At 35.4% G+C, this 17,277-nt stretch overlaps 2 protein-coding genes across 2 annotated transcripts in view; one reads left to right on the top strand and one right to left on the bottom strand.

Annotated features, from left to right (window-relative positions):
- Positions 1–17,277, bottom strand: part of LOC144435696 (uncharacterized) — a 443,695-nt gene that overhangs the window by 278,483 nt on the left and 147,935 nt on the right. The window lies entirely within an intron of this gene.
- Positions 1–17,277, top strand: part of LOC144434810 (uncharacterized) — a 56,696-nt gene that overhangs the window by 39,366 nt on the left and 53 nt on the right. Inside the window, exon 4 of the mRNA XM_078123314.1 lies at positions 16,582–17,254. Within this exon, the coding sequence (XP_077979440.1) occupies positions 16,582–17,254 (673 nt within the window). The remainder of the gene's footprint in view (positions 1–16,581; positions 17,255–17,277) is intronic.

Below are 17,277 nucleotides of genomic sequence, written 5' to 3'. Positions count from 1 at the left end.
GAATGAGAGATGTTCGCAAAGATACAAGGTCGTCTAGTATTTTCAAACATACAAATGTATGTAACTGGTGAAAAGGATCTCTTATCTATTCTTTTCTTTTTGTCACAACAGCTGCTGTGTGCTGAAGCTGTTTTGTTTTCAACAATTTAAACTTCCCTGTGGCATTCTGTTTTGTTATGGAATATGGCTCAATGTTAGCACAGATTTGGGTTTTATCTATCATGATATTGTTTATGGCAATATTTAGAAATCCAAGAGTTTGAAAACATTCTTCATTGTGTGCTACTCTCCATTTATAAAACTGATCCTATCTTTTTTCTGCACTCAAATTATTTGAGCTGAATTATATGCAAAAGCTGTGTGCATGGAAATTAGTCCCACAAACATACTTCAAGGGTGAACAAATCCACTGGTCCTGGGTCCGGGACCAGCGATTTTTTGGGGCAGACCACACAAATTTTACCTTGTCTGGTCCGTCGGACCAGTACCTTACTGTTAATAACTGTGTTAAAAAGTCATCTGAATATACAGATTCATAGGTAAGATGTAATGTTTCACGTTAGTGGGACCTTGGACCACCGGGGACCACCAGTTCACAAATGATTTGTTCACCCCTGTACTTTATGGGTTGTCAGATTTCTATATTCTGCTGTTGTGTTGTAAGGTGTCACCAACAGTTGCACTAAATACAGTGGGTTGATCAAATAAGTTATTTACAAGTAGTGTTTACTCTCACTATCTACCAAATCAAAGTGCATCTGACATATCCTAAATTGCCATTCTGCCAAATTTTTCGTGCACCAAAATAAATATGTTGACAGTAATGAGTACATGAATTTTTGTCTGCAGGCAAGTGCACATATGACAGTTGTTCAGATGTGTGTGCACTTTCATTTTCAGTTTAATAAATTCAACTGTTACATACATGTGAGTCCTTAGGCGTTCTTTGTGAGCAACAGTGTAAGAAATACAAGGTGGGCGGACATGATGACTTTGATTGTTGCAAAGTTTACAACAAACTGTTATCTTTGAACACTGCACCCTGTAGAAAGACCCCCCCCCCCCCCCATGAAGAATACATGACTTCTGTGTTTTCCCCAGGATAGATTGCAAGGATGGCAGCTAATTTGCATATACTTTACATATCAACAATAATTTACATTATGATTTGCATAATGCCCATGCATGTCTTCAACATTGAATCATACTCTGATAAATTTATACTATTTCACACATGTATACACACATGGTCATTGGGATCTGTCATATCTCTTCATGTAAAGTATTATTATGATATTGTCGTTCAAAGATTACTAAAGCTCAAGGATGGTAGAACACTTTTGAAGCATGGTAGAAACTGTTAAGCATGGTGGCCTGGTTGGCAAAGATGGCATTCATGGTTTCTCTGTGGTGGGGAGAATACTGGGAGGGGGGGGGGGTATCACATCACTAACGATACATGTGCAGTCGTCATGAGTTATCAATTGTCCTTCAGCTTCCTTGTACAAGTAATTCATGTCAATCTCTACTTTAATTCTCATTGCTTCAGCATGTAGGCTTTTGTCTAGAATTCGAAAGAAATATGAACCAGTATTCTGCAAGTATTGTAGAAATTATTTTACCAGTACATTGTAAGGGCTATGTATATGCAGAACTCTGAGTAATATATGGCCCTGAAATTACTACATTTGTAAATGTTTGGTTTTTCTGTTAAAACATTGAAATTATTCCATAATGAAGACTGCAGATGATTTAAAACCAGAGTTCAGTAGCCAGTTCTATGTACAATCTCACTGGAACCATGGTATGTCAGATATGACCTCTGAACTGTCTGCAACCTTTGACCAGACAAATACATTTGAAAACTGAAGACGACTATGTATGATCCAAATGGGAAGTGACTTGTGGCCCTGTGGAGCTGTATAAATATGTTAACAAGCTGGACCATGTTAATGGTAGGACATTTAGGGTTCAATTCTAGCATTCTAAAGTGAAAACGATGAACGACATCGCTAATTATGTATTTTATAATTTTGCACATTTCTAGTGAGGAGAGGCACACAATATCATGTTGATGTGGCCTTGTACTTCACTATAGTATATTCAATGACTTCCAGATTTGTTTTGTCTGTGTACACCCAGATGTGATAGTCGGTTTTGTACTGAAAAAAATGTGCACATTTTAATGTTAATGTATATCCATGAAATGATGGGTAAGTCCGTGCTTGTATGTGTATGCTAATCTGACATTGATGGTACATCCTTGTACTGTGTATTCATATACCGTACACACATTAGCAATGGATGACTCATGTTGTTGTAGTCATTTTGATGGCACAAATACATCAATGTTATACAGTTATTGTACAATTTACTAACAGTGTCTAAATTTATCATACATGATGATGAAATAGTCCCTCTTTTACTGTGAAATGATTCAGTATATTTTTTCGTAGATTGTAATGTTGTATCGGATGTATGGTTGGGCCCCTAGGAGGTAATCAGTCTTGTCAAGCCTTTGCCTGCTGATATTCTATCGCACAGACTGCTATGTAGAAGGAAAGGCTATGTCAACAGAATGGGTTCCTCATCTGCAGCCGCTTGGCAGTTGAGAATTCCACAGAATCATTTATCACTGACATAAAGCTTTCCTCAGCCCCCAAGCAGTGAAGTCCATGTCATTACAGCAGTACAAACAGAATATAGGTGGAGATGTTGTTGAAGTTGGCATTTTAGGTGTGTTGTGATCAGAATTCTGTTTTGGATTTCACCCTATAGTTATTGATGTTGGTGATATTAAGGCTTTAATTACAAATACCTTACAAAATGGGATTATTGACATAAAGAAAAAAAAAATTTGACAGACAGAAATGGTGAAATGGTGTATCTGTATATCTATATGTCAAATTATAATCTGTATCCATATATCATTGTAAACCCATTATGGCTTATTTTGATATGTATGTACATATGAACACAAATGAGAACAGGAATGGTCTTGACAGAATTCAAGGTTTCCAAAAACTCCATCCTGCTTTCATTCTGTTAACAGAGCACCATTAGGTCAACCTGATAAATATCACAATATATACATTAAATTTTATTTATTACTTAAGGTAGATGTAATATGTGAAAATATATTCATGTGTTTCAGATATCACTTTAACCATACACAGCAAGTACTTATGAGAAACGGCAATTTGTTGTAACAAAATACATACCGTAACTACATGTAGAATCTAGATTTAGAATTTAATAATGCAGACCAACAAACAATGTGGGAAATGGCGGAATAATTATAATATAATTTCAGCCACAATAAGATTCCGTATATTTTATGTATAAGTTTAATAGTTAGTAGGGTATATGATGAAGCACAGGTGATGATATTTCAAATGAATGATATGAATTAAAAAATGTAAAGCTTTTTTTTCCATTCTCATATCACAAGGTTATAAATCAACCTTTTGGATAAAAAAAAAAGACTTCACATATATTAGTCCAAATGTATGTACATGTGAACACCTAAATCACTTACAAAGTATGCCACACGGACTCCTTAGATTATATGTTGTAATTTGAGTTGTGTGTACAAACACCATAGACATGTGTCCTCTTAATTAATCTAGGCCACCCCTTATCATGTGTAGCTGTCACTTAAAAAACTGTGAATTTTACTATTTTAGTCATACATGTATATGGGATTATATACATGTATGTACAAGACAGTCGGGGGATATTTTTATGAGCTGTACATTTACTGTAAATTCACTTGGGATTTATTTCATTATTATGCCGTTTTCATTTGCTACTAAAATCTCCTGGAAAATATGTCATTACTTTTAAAACTTTCTATGAATCTCTTCTAGAATCAGTCTATTGAAATACAAAACAAGTGATATATTGTAACGGTTTCTTTCTATCGATGAAAAATTAATATATGAAATGAAGATAAGTAGATGTATTTAGGTTTATTTTAGTATGATGTGTTTTCAGTCGTACTACTGGTGAGTAATTAGCTAGGGGATTCGGTAAAATAAGGTAGAAATGTCAGCGTTTTAATGATTTGATGAAATTATATTTCCCAAGTTACAATTTTATAGCCGGACTGTATTATGACACTGCTGTTGACATTTAGCCCTGTGGTATTATGAATAATGAGATCGCTAGCTAGATACAGATGTAAATGACCGCAAAGTAAAGGTGAAAGGTAACGATGGATGGATGTGACATTGAAATAAGGCTGACGTTCTTGTAACAGCTTGGAGAAGGTGGATGTGACAGGTATACAAGAGAGATTTCAAACAGCAAGCACAGTGGATTTGAAATCTGGTACATAAACAAAACAAGCCTACTTCTTTGGCAGATTTCAATCAGACTCTGATTTTAATCCACCGTATTTCTCAAAACTTAGGACACAGATCTAGTTGTACAAAGTTGAAATAGATGTTTTATCAATTGTGAAGTTGCCATGTATAAATGTTAGTCATGAAAATATGTGAAATATACTTATAAATGTGTGTGTGCCATGGAATCCAGCCAGACAATAGTTTATGGGCTGACTGCCAATTTGCAAACCTGATATACTAAGGCTGGTAAAATCATTATATTTTGCCAGCATTCAATGCCAACATTGTGGCCTTGCTGCTCTGTTTGTTGATGTTGTCAACAAGAATGCAGTTTATTCTTTGGAATATTATTGTACTGTTTTCAGATATACAATGTCAACTCCAGTCATTTGTATAGTTGTTTCTAAGGTTAAGGTAATGACACTTTTTTGAATTGCTAGAATTCACTATACTTTATCAGTTTATGCATTTTTAGATTGTAGTATTCGTGGTGAAATAAACCTTTTCATTTATTTGTTTCATATATTTTGGTATATTTTTCTCTTTCTATATATTTACATGGCAAGACAAGAAAATAACTTTTCAACTTCATGTTGGATGACTTACAAAGTGAGATGTGATGTCAGATTTATAAGCATTAGCTTTAGGGATGATCTACAATATAGTGACGATCGCACATTGTCACACAAGCTCAACAAGTGAACTTCGTTCGTTGATGTAGAAGGACTGTTTTTTTTCACTGCTGATATCAGGGAGTAGGTCCAGTGTGTATGCCATTATGCGCTGGTTGGTATGCTGTATTAAACTGTGGTTTTGTTTTATAGCCATGTGTTTGCATATTGGAATCCAATACTTCAGAAGAACAGACACTGTCAGGTTGTACTTGAATTACTGTTGTGATGTATACTCAATAATGAAATTATCTAACAGGCTGATGGCATACTATTACTAAGCAAAAATGTTGGAATAAATATTTTCAATATTGGTAGTCTAAAGGCTATCCGAGGCTTTGAATCTCTTGTCACATCTAGCTTGATGAGGTCCCGAAATGAAATTTCAATTCAACCAAAGCCACCCTCACAATAATTAACATCATACATGTATCTTTGTTAATGAATCACAGAATTCTGAGATGCTTTTATATTAAGCAGAATGTACATGTTAGTGTTTCTGTTAAAACGCACGACAGACATGCAAATATGAGGAGGTTTGGGAGAATGATGAAACAGGTACGAGTTCACATACAACAGGGATATACATAGTAATATCTCCGTTAAAACGCATGACAGACAAGCAAATAATAGGAGCGGCTTTGGAAAAATAACAATTACTTTTAAATATGAGTTCACGTACAGCAGGGATATACAGTCATAGTAATGTCTCTGTTAAAACGCACAGCAGACTAGCAAATAATAGAAAATATGAGGAGTGGATTTGAGAAAATAACAAATAGGTATGACTTCACATACAGGATATTGCATAGCATTTGGTTTGCATTTCACATCAACTGAAGGCTTTTTTTTCATTTAGATGTATTAGCATGTAGACGCTGTTAATATATTGCCACTAGTAGAGCCTTGATTTACATCCTGCCTTGTAGCTATATATTAGTTCTATTCATTTCCCTGTACCGTATTCTTGACCTAGCCTCATCCATGTGAGTTGAAATCATAACAAGTTAGAGTGGCTGGGAAATTTACAACTTGTAATGACATCTCTCTCGTTGGGTACTGTGAGACTCATAAATATTGTAATGACCAACTATGGAAATTCAGTATCATTAAAACTGATTCATTCGGTCATGTCCAGTCATTTATTTGGCATGCTTTGTTGTTCGTAAAAAAAAAAAGCAGTTTGTCTGCAACGGAGAGATTACTTTAATGTGTAAATTACATGAAAAATGTATCTCATTGGGTACTGAAAGACTCCTACATATATTATATAATGGCCAGGTTCAAAACTGAAATCCAATATCATTAAAACCGACATTTGGTCACTTACAACTCATGTCCAGTCATTGAGATTCTTATCCTGGCATGCTATGTTGTTTAAAAAAGCCAGTTTGTCTGTGACGAAGATGTTTCTTTGTTTTAGATATATGAAGTTGCATGTTAAATATTACCTTTGACAATGATATCCAAACTTTTTTTTAAAGGTGATTAAAAATTGATCCCCATTTCGTGAGAATACATGTCCATGGACTTGTTGTTAAAAATGAAAATTTTTACTCACCAAGTCCAAAAAAGGATTTGCATCCCAAAATGTTTTGATACAGTAGAAATTGTAACTATATATTTTATGTTATTCAGCAAGAATTGTTGGAATTTATACATTTTAATTTTATCCATTGTACACAAGGAATGAAACACTGATTTTAAAGCAGTGAGCTGTATAATATTGAGTTTAAGTAATGCATACCTAGGGAGTCATTTATAAGAAGTCATAATATAGCATACTCAAATGTATGGCTATGCAGTAAACAGCAACCCTAGGTACATGTAGAAAAAGGTATAGAAACTCTCTATATAATTTCAGATTATCATGTAGAGCTTTTACAAATGCGGCTCTAGTCAATCTGATGTAGATAAAAAGGGAACTGGTTTGTTTCTTTCACCATATTTTCTCCTACTGTTTTCATTCATGTAAATCCTCAGATAGCTAGGTGGTCATGTCCTGATCCTGATCACAACAACTAACATTTACATCCAAAAGATTTGCTATGAAAATTTATTTCAGATTGAGTATTTTTGCTAGGATTTAGAAAGCCCAGTCACAGAGAAAGTGTGTGGTGGGGTGGGGGAAGGTGTGGGGAGGGGGTGGATGTGGGTGTGGAGAGGGGGGGGGGGGAGATGACTTGCTTAGATTTCCATATACCTTGTACATGTATAAATTTTGCAGGGGATCCACAATGTAAAACTGAGAAACTAGTGACTTGCCATTCTCAGTGTCTGAAAAAAAAATTAATTTTCATAATTTTTCAGTCATTCTTGCAAGCAAGTGTACGGTATAATACTAAAATTTTTCTACTAAAAAGCTAGTGGTTTTATGGCGATGTGTTCAGTTGATGTAAACATGTTTAGGTTGCAAATTGAACCATCTCTTTTGTGCACTGATACAGTCTCAGAGAACATAGAATAATCCTGATGTCAAGCTGGGTATGGTATGTCCTTTGGGACATAAAGAATCAAATTCATATTGCCCTCAAATATGACCCACCAGTTCAATAGTTGTCTTACAAATGTGATTTGGAAAAGCCATTTTATTCAGCGTCTGTGTTAATTCGCCTGATTGTATCTTGATGTGAAATTTTAAATTAGTCTCATGCTGTGTGTTTGTGAGAAAATATTGAACACTGAAGTTGTAGTATATGCCTTATGTCGTGATATTACATGATACAGTATACACATCCCACACAATGCATGCCATTATCATGTGTACATGCTGTACATGTAATGCAAGTAGCTGCTAGGGACAAGAAAACAAATGACAAAGTCTATCAAATGAGAACCAAGATAATGGTGTACATTCCCAGGGGATGTTACTTATGGAACTGTTCCTCATAGATAAGTATATACTGTAATTTGTAGATACACTCACAATTTACTAATACTAGTGGCAATGTGAAGCTGCAATGAACTTGTATGCTTCAATCCGATTCACATGAGAGGCTGCTACGGACTGTATGCTCCCCAAGGAGTTGAGGAAGTATAAAGGGCCATTGTGGCACTATGGGTCTGTGCCAAGGGTAATGATTGTGAAGTGCTTTGAGCACAATGTGGGAAAGTGCTATATAAAACCAACATTATAATATTATTGATATTAACAGATTTCAACACTTTTGCAGTTTCTTAAAACATGTCTTTGTGATGGTTACTTAGTTGTAAAGATAATTTATTTTCAGGGTATGTGTTCTGATATTACTTGTCAAATATTCTGAATACCAAGAAAAAATTGAGGGTGATGGGAGGGATAAGGGGCAAGCATTAGAGTGGGGGTTAGACAGGAAGCTTGAAATTGAGAGGTTAATAATAGTTTACTGCACCTCAGTATGGTTAATTTTGTCCCTCTTATAGAGCGGCCTAAAAACATTCCTGACTTTCTCTATGAACCCTTTCTAACTGCAAAGGCATGAAGATGTTCAGTGTACATGTCAAGATCCCTCTTGTGCCTAAACTGAAGGAGTCATCTGTTGTGTATACTCTTATTACAACGGTGTTTAGCCTATGGTTATAGGAGCACAAGCAACTAGGAATCTTTTAGTCTGAGTCTACTGTGTGTCAAACCTACATAAATAGTGACATAAAATGAAGTGTACACTTCATACTAAAAAAATGACTTCTAACTGCAATCAATAATAAAAATTATATATAGAATATATGAAATAAGGTAACATAAAATTGTACCCAAATATTATAAGATTAAACAAATCCAAGAGGTAGCCATCCTACAATCTTTAGAGAGAATACTTGTATTAATTTGACTAAATGAAATTGCCTCTTTCATCACATTTTTTAAGTCTTGGCAAAATATCTTGCTTTTGTGAGTCCACTCATCCATGGTAGATAGATTGGAAAATTGATTCCTTCATATCATTTCCACTGACACGAAGGATTAGTGCTATAGATGTCTCCTGAGAAATAACGGACAAAACATGATGATCACTCCGTCAGGCATGTGTTACTTCATCTTTTTCATTTCCCCGAGTCATGGTGTACATGGAAGTTGTGGCTTGGGACCTGACTTTCATTCCATTCTGCATTTTCAAATTATAAATTTTCGGAGCCTTTAAGGTGTTTTTCAATTAATTGTGAACAAGACTCTACTAAATAATAGTCAGTCCGTACAAGCAGTGTTGGAGAATGCAACAAAATGACTTTTTCACCAAAACAAAATGATTTGTCTTCCAAGAACCGATAACTCTTAAACATACATGTACTGTCTTCAATGTAATTCAATACAGTCCGCATACTGTAGTACATGTTCAATGTATAGGTTGTGTTTGATCCCTCACTTGCGAATCCATTTATTTCAATGGCAGACATGACTTGCTAGATGTATAGTTTATATCCTAATAATATCATGGTGTGTTTATATGTCGCATGGCTATTGTTACGTGTTGACAGCTAGTCAGTGACTATAATATCCAATACTATACATTATAATAGTATGTTTGTAAGAAGTCTATATTGTTACCTACAGTGCGAGACACCCTGTTATAGCTGTGTTAACCTAATCAAAACTTGAAATTCAACCACCAAAGACTTGTAGCTTGTAAATTGTATGCCTGATTGGATAGGTATGTACATGTATGTAGTGATAGATGCTCTAACTTTGCGACTTTGATAGTCTTTCCAAATCGCTCTTCATACAGTTCATATAAATGAAAGCAAATTTATCTAAACCACATTGTGCCTGCGTGGTAACTTAGTCAGTAGATTTAGCTGTGTAATTCATTTATCTATGGAACATATATGTATAAATGCATCCATCAATGGGGTTTACATATTTTGAAATATTAAAAATACATTACATACACAACAATGAGAGTTATGTAAATATAAGGTATCACACAATAAAAGTAAAAAAGAGAAGTTGGATGAACAGAACTTGCCACCAGAGAATAAACTTCTTTTTTAACGAAGCATTTAGGATATCAAACTGACTTACTATGTATGTAGATTTCTGTTTGCAACAGTGTCTCTCCCAGTACTACTACTAGTCTATTCTATAATACATATTCATTCTTTGTCACTAGAGGGCATCGTTTAGCAAAAGGTCTTTTGCCGACATGTTACTCCTCTGTTGTACATGTAGCTTTTTTTTGTGTGTCACTGGAAGGCATCGTCGTATGAAAATCTTTGCTATATGTCATAATGTCACTCTCCAGCTGACTATTCTGTTGGTGCTTATTTATTCTTTGTCCCTAGAGGGCATTATTCATATGAAAGGTCCTTTGTCATATGTCATGTTTAAAATTACTGTAGAAAAGAGAATACAGTGAACTTGAATATGAAAACCTTAGATGTTCTAGTTTACCATAAAGTCAAGGTAGAATAGTTTGGAGTTTTCTCCAGATATACAGGGTAGGGGGTTCAACCCTTCAAATGAATTAAAAGATATTAAATGATACAATGTATTTTTTCTGAAAATTTCACCGCAACTTTATCATTATTGAATGGGGTAAGAATCTTGTACTTGAATTGCCGTCATGCTTGGATATTTACATCACTGTAAAACTACCATTTTCAATCCCTTTGTGAATTCAGCAATACTTATCATAATGCCAAGTATTGTTAGAACAGTGAAATTGATGAGACTCACAAGAACGATAAATAAATATTTTAATATCCAAGCTCTGTTCAACTCCTAGCTTGTTCAGTCAAATTAACAAATGTCATGTAAATGCTAAGTTAGAAAGATTTGTGGTAGAAATTACAGTGAGAACTTGTATGTTTTTGGTTGACTGCATTCACTGTGATTTCCCAACTCTCACATTTATATATGCCAAATACATGTTTTATGTGTAACACAACTAAATGCAACTAACTGTGTAGGTGATTGATTGATAATGATAGCATTGCTGGACATACTATGTTTTCACAATGGACAGATGATATAACTATGGTAACATTATAATGTCATGAGAGATAGTTAACTAAAGCTGCATGTATCCGTATTTTTCATTGATATTCACTGTTTGTCTGTGTTGTATTGATTTAAGCCTTGTTTCACACAACACTGCATTAGTTAGAATTCAGATTGGCGTATGATTTAAAGGGGCACAGTCTGTACCTTTTTGGTCAATGGTGGTCAGTTTTGATCAACAGTAAAATTCTTATACGATATTCCAAACATTATGAATTATGTCTAGTAACAGATAGCTATCATACAGTTGCTCCAAGATACATCGCACATCTCCCCATATGGAACCGATTGCAAAAAATTTGAAAAATTGTACGTTTTTGGTTACTCGTTATAATAAAGAGAAGGTTCATGAATGGAGATAGGTAATACTGTGTAGGAACTTGGGAGCTATATGTAATGTCACACTGAATATTTTAAGTTATTATAGCGGGCACAAGCCAAATTGTATGTGTTTAATTAACCAGAAAATATAGAATATTAAACCCTGGTCATCCTACATCAAGACAATGTGCTTCTACCTCATGAGTTCTGCAGTGCATGAAATGAATCAAAACATCCCCATTTGACTTTTAATCAAGCTTGCATAGGTATGATTATGTATTTCGCCAATATTTTGCATCATTCAGCCAGACAATATTAGTGACTTTATTAATGGTTTTGTCTCTGTGAGTCAAACAAGCTCCTTTATGTTACTTGTATTTTCCTCAACTGAATATCCAAATATCAATGGTGTTGATGATATACCGGTATCTGTCAGGTAATGGAGCTATGTAATGTATGTCACCCATCACACTAATTAGATTAATCTAATAACAGCTATGAATCAACCATTGTTAAAAACCTGAATACTACAATTTATATAATTATATAGTAGCAATTATAATAATTGGAAAACCTCTTATCTAGTCAGTCAGGGTTGACAGGTTTGTGGAATATTTTCTGTATTTTTGTCATGAGTGATAAGTAGGTAAATGTATCAAAGTTCCCCAGCCATTTTACTGGGTTCCCTCTCCAAGAATATGGTATAGTTTATTAGAAACTCAATATGTCAGTTTTTACTATGTTTTCCCCTCTTTCTTACAATGTTAGCAGACCTTAGCAAAAACACTGTTTGTATGTTGACTTTCAGTTTTATACACAATGTATATATTGTACTGTTCAGTATGAAATAATTAAATATTATTCCCTATATTTGCTTTGTTCAGTTAAGGAAAATATGAGTGAACTAAGGGGTCTTGTCACTACATGTTGCTAGCTGGGTAATGACAAACCATAGACACATAGACCATAGACACAAGTATCCGACTGAATGAAGACAAATATTTGGTAATAATATAATAATACCTCCTCAAGCATAAAAATTGAAAATTGGGTATTAATAAGTAATTATGATTTGGAATGTTTTGACTTGTATTTCAAATAATAATAATAATAATAATAATAATAATGTTAGTTTTTATATAGCACTTTACCACTCTGTGCTTAAAGTGCTTTACAATTATTACCCCTGGCATGGATCTATAGCGGCACAACAGCAGGGCTTGAAATTCCCGCCGGCCCAGCGGCCCAGGGCAGGTGAAAAGTGGTGCTGGGCCGGTAAAATTTATGCACACCTGCCCAGTTGGGCCGGCGCTTTTTTTTTTGGAATACTTTATTATAAACTGCTTACTCTAATTTGGTCAATAATTGCTATCGCAATCGTTTTGGGGTTTTATTTTTTGTCGATTTGTCTCTTGTAACTTAGCTTGTTTCGATCAAACCTAAGTTTCTTCATTTCCGCATTGCCTAATGCCAGAATACAATGACCTTTCAACCTCTCCATATATGGACATCGCGTCATAGGCACGTATTGGTTTGATTTGCATATCGATAGCAATCATGTGTTTCACTCATGTGACCGGCCAGCCATGTCATGTGTTCATGAAGTGGTATAACCTCTGCGGGCCCTGACCTCGAAGTGACGTTACGTATACTATTAAATGAAAGCTGTTGAATAAACATGAGCTTATTAAAGTTTGGATTTACGAAGTCTTCAAACAATGATACTCCAAATGAAAAGAAGAAGAAGCAAGAAAGAAAAGAAAGTGAGGGTGGTGACGGCGAGAAAGCTGGGAAGTTACGTATGGAGAGTGATAATTTAGTGGCAAATACCAAGTACATCGAAAGAGACTGACAAGTCAAACAAAGATGATGATGATGACGGAGATAGCAAACCGACAACGTTTTGGAAGCAGGATGAAAGGAAAAGAAAGCGAAAATTCTGTAAAGAATGGGAGAAAGAATATAAATGGTTGAAAAGAGAAGAGAAAGATGATGATGTCTCGGAAATGAAACGTGTGAAAACAGATTGGCGCAGTTCACTGAGTATCGATCGACTCATTAGATGCGTTACTACGTATTGTATTGGATGGGCCAGAGAGTGAGGCTATGTTGCGATCAGGGCATTAGACAGGTGGCTCAATAGTGGTACTTACCGTAGAAGACGATCTAAAGGAATAGTAACAAAATTAGTGAAAGGTGAATTGGGCAGGTAAAATTTTGGTTGGGCTGGTAAAATTTTCAACCACCTGCCCAATGGGCAGATGGGGGAAAAAACGAATTTCGAGGCCTGAACAGCCTTTCATACTTCAGCTCCCTGGGGAGCATACAATCCATTGCAGCCTTTATAAGCGCATAGGATCAAAGCATTCACATTGCAATCTCTATCCTATCAGGTTCCCAATTATACAGCTGAGTTGACTAAGGTTGACTATGGTTCAAATCTTGCCCAAGGACATTTAGCCACTCAGAAACAAACAGCAGCGATGGGCTCGAACCTGCAACCTGCAGATTCCAAGCCAACCACTCTAACCATTCACCCACCCATCCACCAAGTACCACAGAACCAGTGACATAGACACAGGTTGTTGTGACATAGAATGACCTCCGTATCTACTCTGTTGAAAGGCAATAACTTTTCTTATACATGGTATAATAAATAAATAATTATTTATAAATTTATAAATGCCTTTCTTATTATCCTTGGAAAGCTTTCATATGATTAATTTGTTATCAAAATACACATGTAGGTAACTCAATGTTATCTGTGTTATATTAGGTGTTGGTTTAGCAGATTACATACAGACCATGAATAATTACAGTTATTACTGCAAATGATTCCATAGTATTCTCCTGAACTGATGTAAATAACTTCTGACTTATTCATGTGTATTTGGTTATTACAACATGTGGATGACTCTGAAAAGTGACTCTAAAACAGTAATAAAGGAAACACTACTGTACTGAAAATTAAGAAAACAAAATATGTATGTATAAAACCGATGAAAAGTTGTACCTTATTTTAAATACTGTGTGTAAATGTGCAATGTTTTGGCTAAGGTTGGGGAACCCCGGTAACAGAAAGGGATAAAATTATATACATGTACCTTCCCATACAATCTATCATAATTTTGTTTGGGAACCCGGGTATTTCTGTCTGTCTCTCTGTCTGTCTGTCTGTCTGTCTGTCTGTCTGTCTGTCGGTTTATCTGTCTGTCTCTCTGTACATTGTATATGTATGGGTGTGTGTGCATGTGTGCGTGTGTGTATGTGTGTGTGTGTGTGTGTGTGTGTGTGTGTGTGTGTGTGTGTGTGTGTGTGTGTGTGCATGTATGTATGTACGTATGTACATATGTATGTATATTGTATATGTGTGTGTGTTCATTCACGTATATAGATATATCAGAATGTTTGAAGCAAGTGTGAAACTGGCCACTAATATTCAATAATACAAATCTGCTGTATATTGAGGGTCTAACACTACTCCTATCTGTCACCCTAACTCCCTAGGTTTGATATTATTACTATGTATTTTTATACACCCTAAATCCCTACATTTTGTAGGTTTGATATTATTACTATGTATTTTTTGTACACCCTAAGTCCCTACATTTTGTAGGTTTGATATTATTACTATGTATTTTTTGTATGCCCAAACTCCCTAGGTTTGATATTACTATGAACACATGTATTTGTTGTATAGTCAGTCTACTGTTCTAGATATGTACAGAATGTTGTACAATTTATTTTCCTGATAAGCACTCTTAACCTGCGTGAGTCTTTCTAATCATTACTTGGTAAATATCTCAGAAGAGAGGTCTAACAATACATGTAGGAAACGATGTAGATCACCTTCTGACATTCGTTTTCCAATTGTACCATCAGACATGATTACACGACACATCATATATCTTCTAAGTATGCATAGCCTGGTCTGTTTTCTGTCTGTGTTCTCCCATTATTGATGGTTAATATTGCCTGCCATACAAATGCAGAGATAAAAGTGCCTACACTAAATTGACTGCATTATGTACAATGAAAGGATGTTATATTTCAAATCAGCTTGCATACTGATATGTGTCAGTGGCAATGTATTACTTATAAGTGTGTTACCTTATTACTATACAATGTACATGTACGTGAAAATCTCCTGTTTGAATAATTCAATTTCTGTACTTATTTGTGATTCAGATGAAGAATACCTTATTGCAACTGAACTTGGTCTTACCATGAATGAAAATCTTTGAGATAATTCACTAAGATATATTTGTAAATACAAAAAATGTACTGTTCTTTTAGTCTTGTTTATTATTATGTTTCTCTCTAACTATTCAACAGACTGTAGTCAGGTCATACATGTATATTACATTTAGGAATATACATGTATCTATCAGTGATTAAAGTGTTCTAAAACACAGTGTCATTTACATTTTAGTTAATGTCATATTCAAATAGTATCTGAAAAATTAACGAAAACCCATTACATGTCTGGCAGCTTGGTCTGGAAGGAATCAACAGCTGGCCTGTCAAGACATTAGTATGAAAATTACTCTCCAATACTGCAGCAGTGTTGCCATGAATAAATAAGACTCACATCATAAATGATTTCACTATTGCCACAGGCTACATTGTACCATGACAACGTCATCTCCCATTTACATGTATGTCATTTAGATGGGAACAAGGGAAGGAAATGATGAAATAAAAAGGAAAATATAAATCATGAATATTGAGGCCAATTAAATTGTAGGCCTGTTTTGAACATAGCATAGATAACAATCAATAATTCTAAAAAAAAAAATATCTATCTTATTACATGAGCTTTTAGGTTTATTTTTGTTGCATTTCTCTAAATGGTTCTGAGAATAAATAGATATGTTTCTGAGAATGAACTTTGATTCTAAACTTGACGAAGTAAAGCCCACATAGCTACATTGCCACTATGTTTTGTGAATTTTACACATTGAAAAGTATACGGAGCTTTTACATGAAAATATTCAATCAATCTTATGAGCTAAAGTACTGGTACCTTTCTGTTAATGTTGATGGTTCAGTATTATACAGGTTTATGTGTTCAGTTCTATTCATTACTGTGATTTTTCAGACCACCAACTCTGTTTTGATTTTTATCTTCCTATACTTGTACAAGGATAAATATTATGCAGTAAAATACAAGTCATTGATCAAATTATAAGAAACATTCTGAAATCAGTGAAAAGTGTTTTCATGTCAATTTTGTCCTTATGTATTTTATTTATTGTTCTTGCAGGGTATGAACCGCATGCCAGGCCATTGGCAGCAACCACAGCCTCAGCCGCAACAACAGAGACCTCAAACTGTGCCACATATGACACAGAGTCCACCAGGGCAACCACCGACACCTTCATTGATGCAGCAACAGCAGCAGCAGCCACAGCAGCAGCCCCACCAACCATATCCACCTGACCAGTATGGACAGTATGATCCTCACATGTCACAGCAACACCCACAGCAACAGTCGCAATATTACCAGCAGCAGCAGCAACAACAACAACAGCAGCAGCAGCAGTATATGGGACAGCAGCAGGGTATGCACCATGGTTATGAACAACAACAGCCCATGATGAACCAGTACCCCCAACAATACTATCCCCCGGAAGAGCAGTACCAGTATGGAGCACAGTATCGTGGTAGTAGCTATAGTCATAACTACCAACCATCCAACACAATGGGCTTTAGTCCAAACTACAACATGGCCAGTACAGGACAACAAACACATCGAATGCAGGGTATGAGAGGGTATGGACAAACACAGGGTATAGGAACCAGTCCATCCCAACTACAACCAGGCAGTGGGACCAGATACCAGACTATGGCACCAAGTCCCAATCACTCCACATCTCCAATGATTCAGGCACCTGGCATGTACCAGCAGCAAAACACCAGTGGGCAGGGTGGGCAGGGTATGACTGGTGGTAACTCAACT

Source organism: Glandiceps talaboti, chromosome 5 (genome assembly GCF_964340395.1).
Source record: "Glandiceps talaboti chromosome 5, keGlaTala1.1, whole genome shotgun sequence".
NCBI classification, from domain to species: domain Eukaryota; kingdom Metazoa; phylum Hemichordata; class Enteropneusta; family Spengelidae; genus Glandiceps; species Glandiceps talaboti.
Note: the sequence above shows the minus strand (reverse complement) of the source record. Positions and strands in the feature narration are given on the sequence as shown.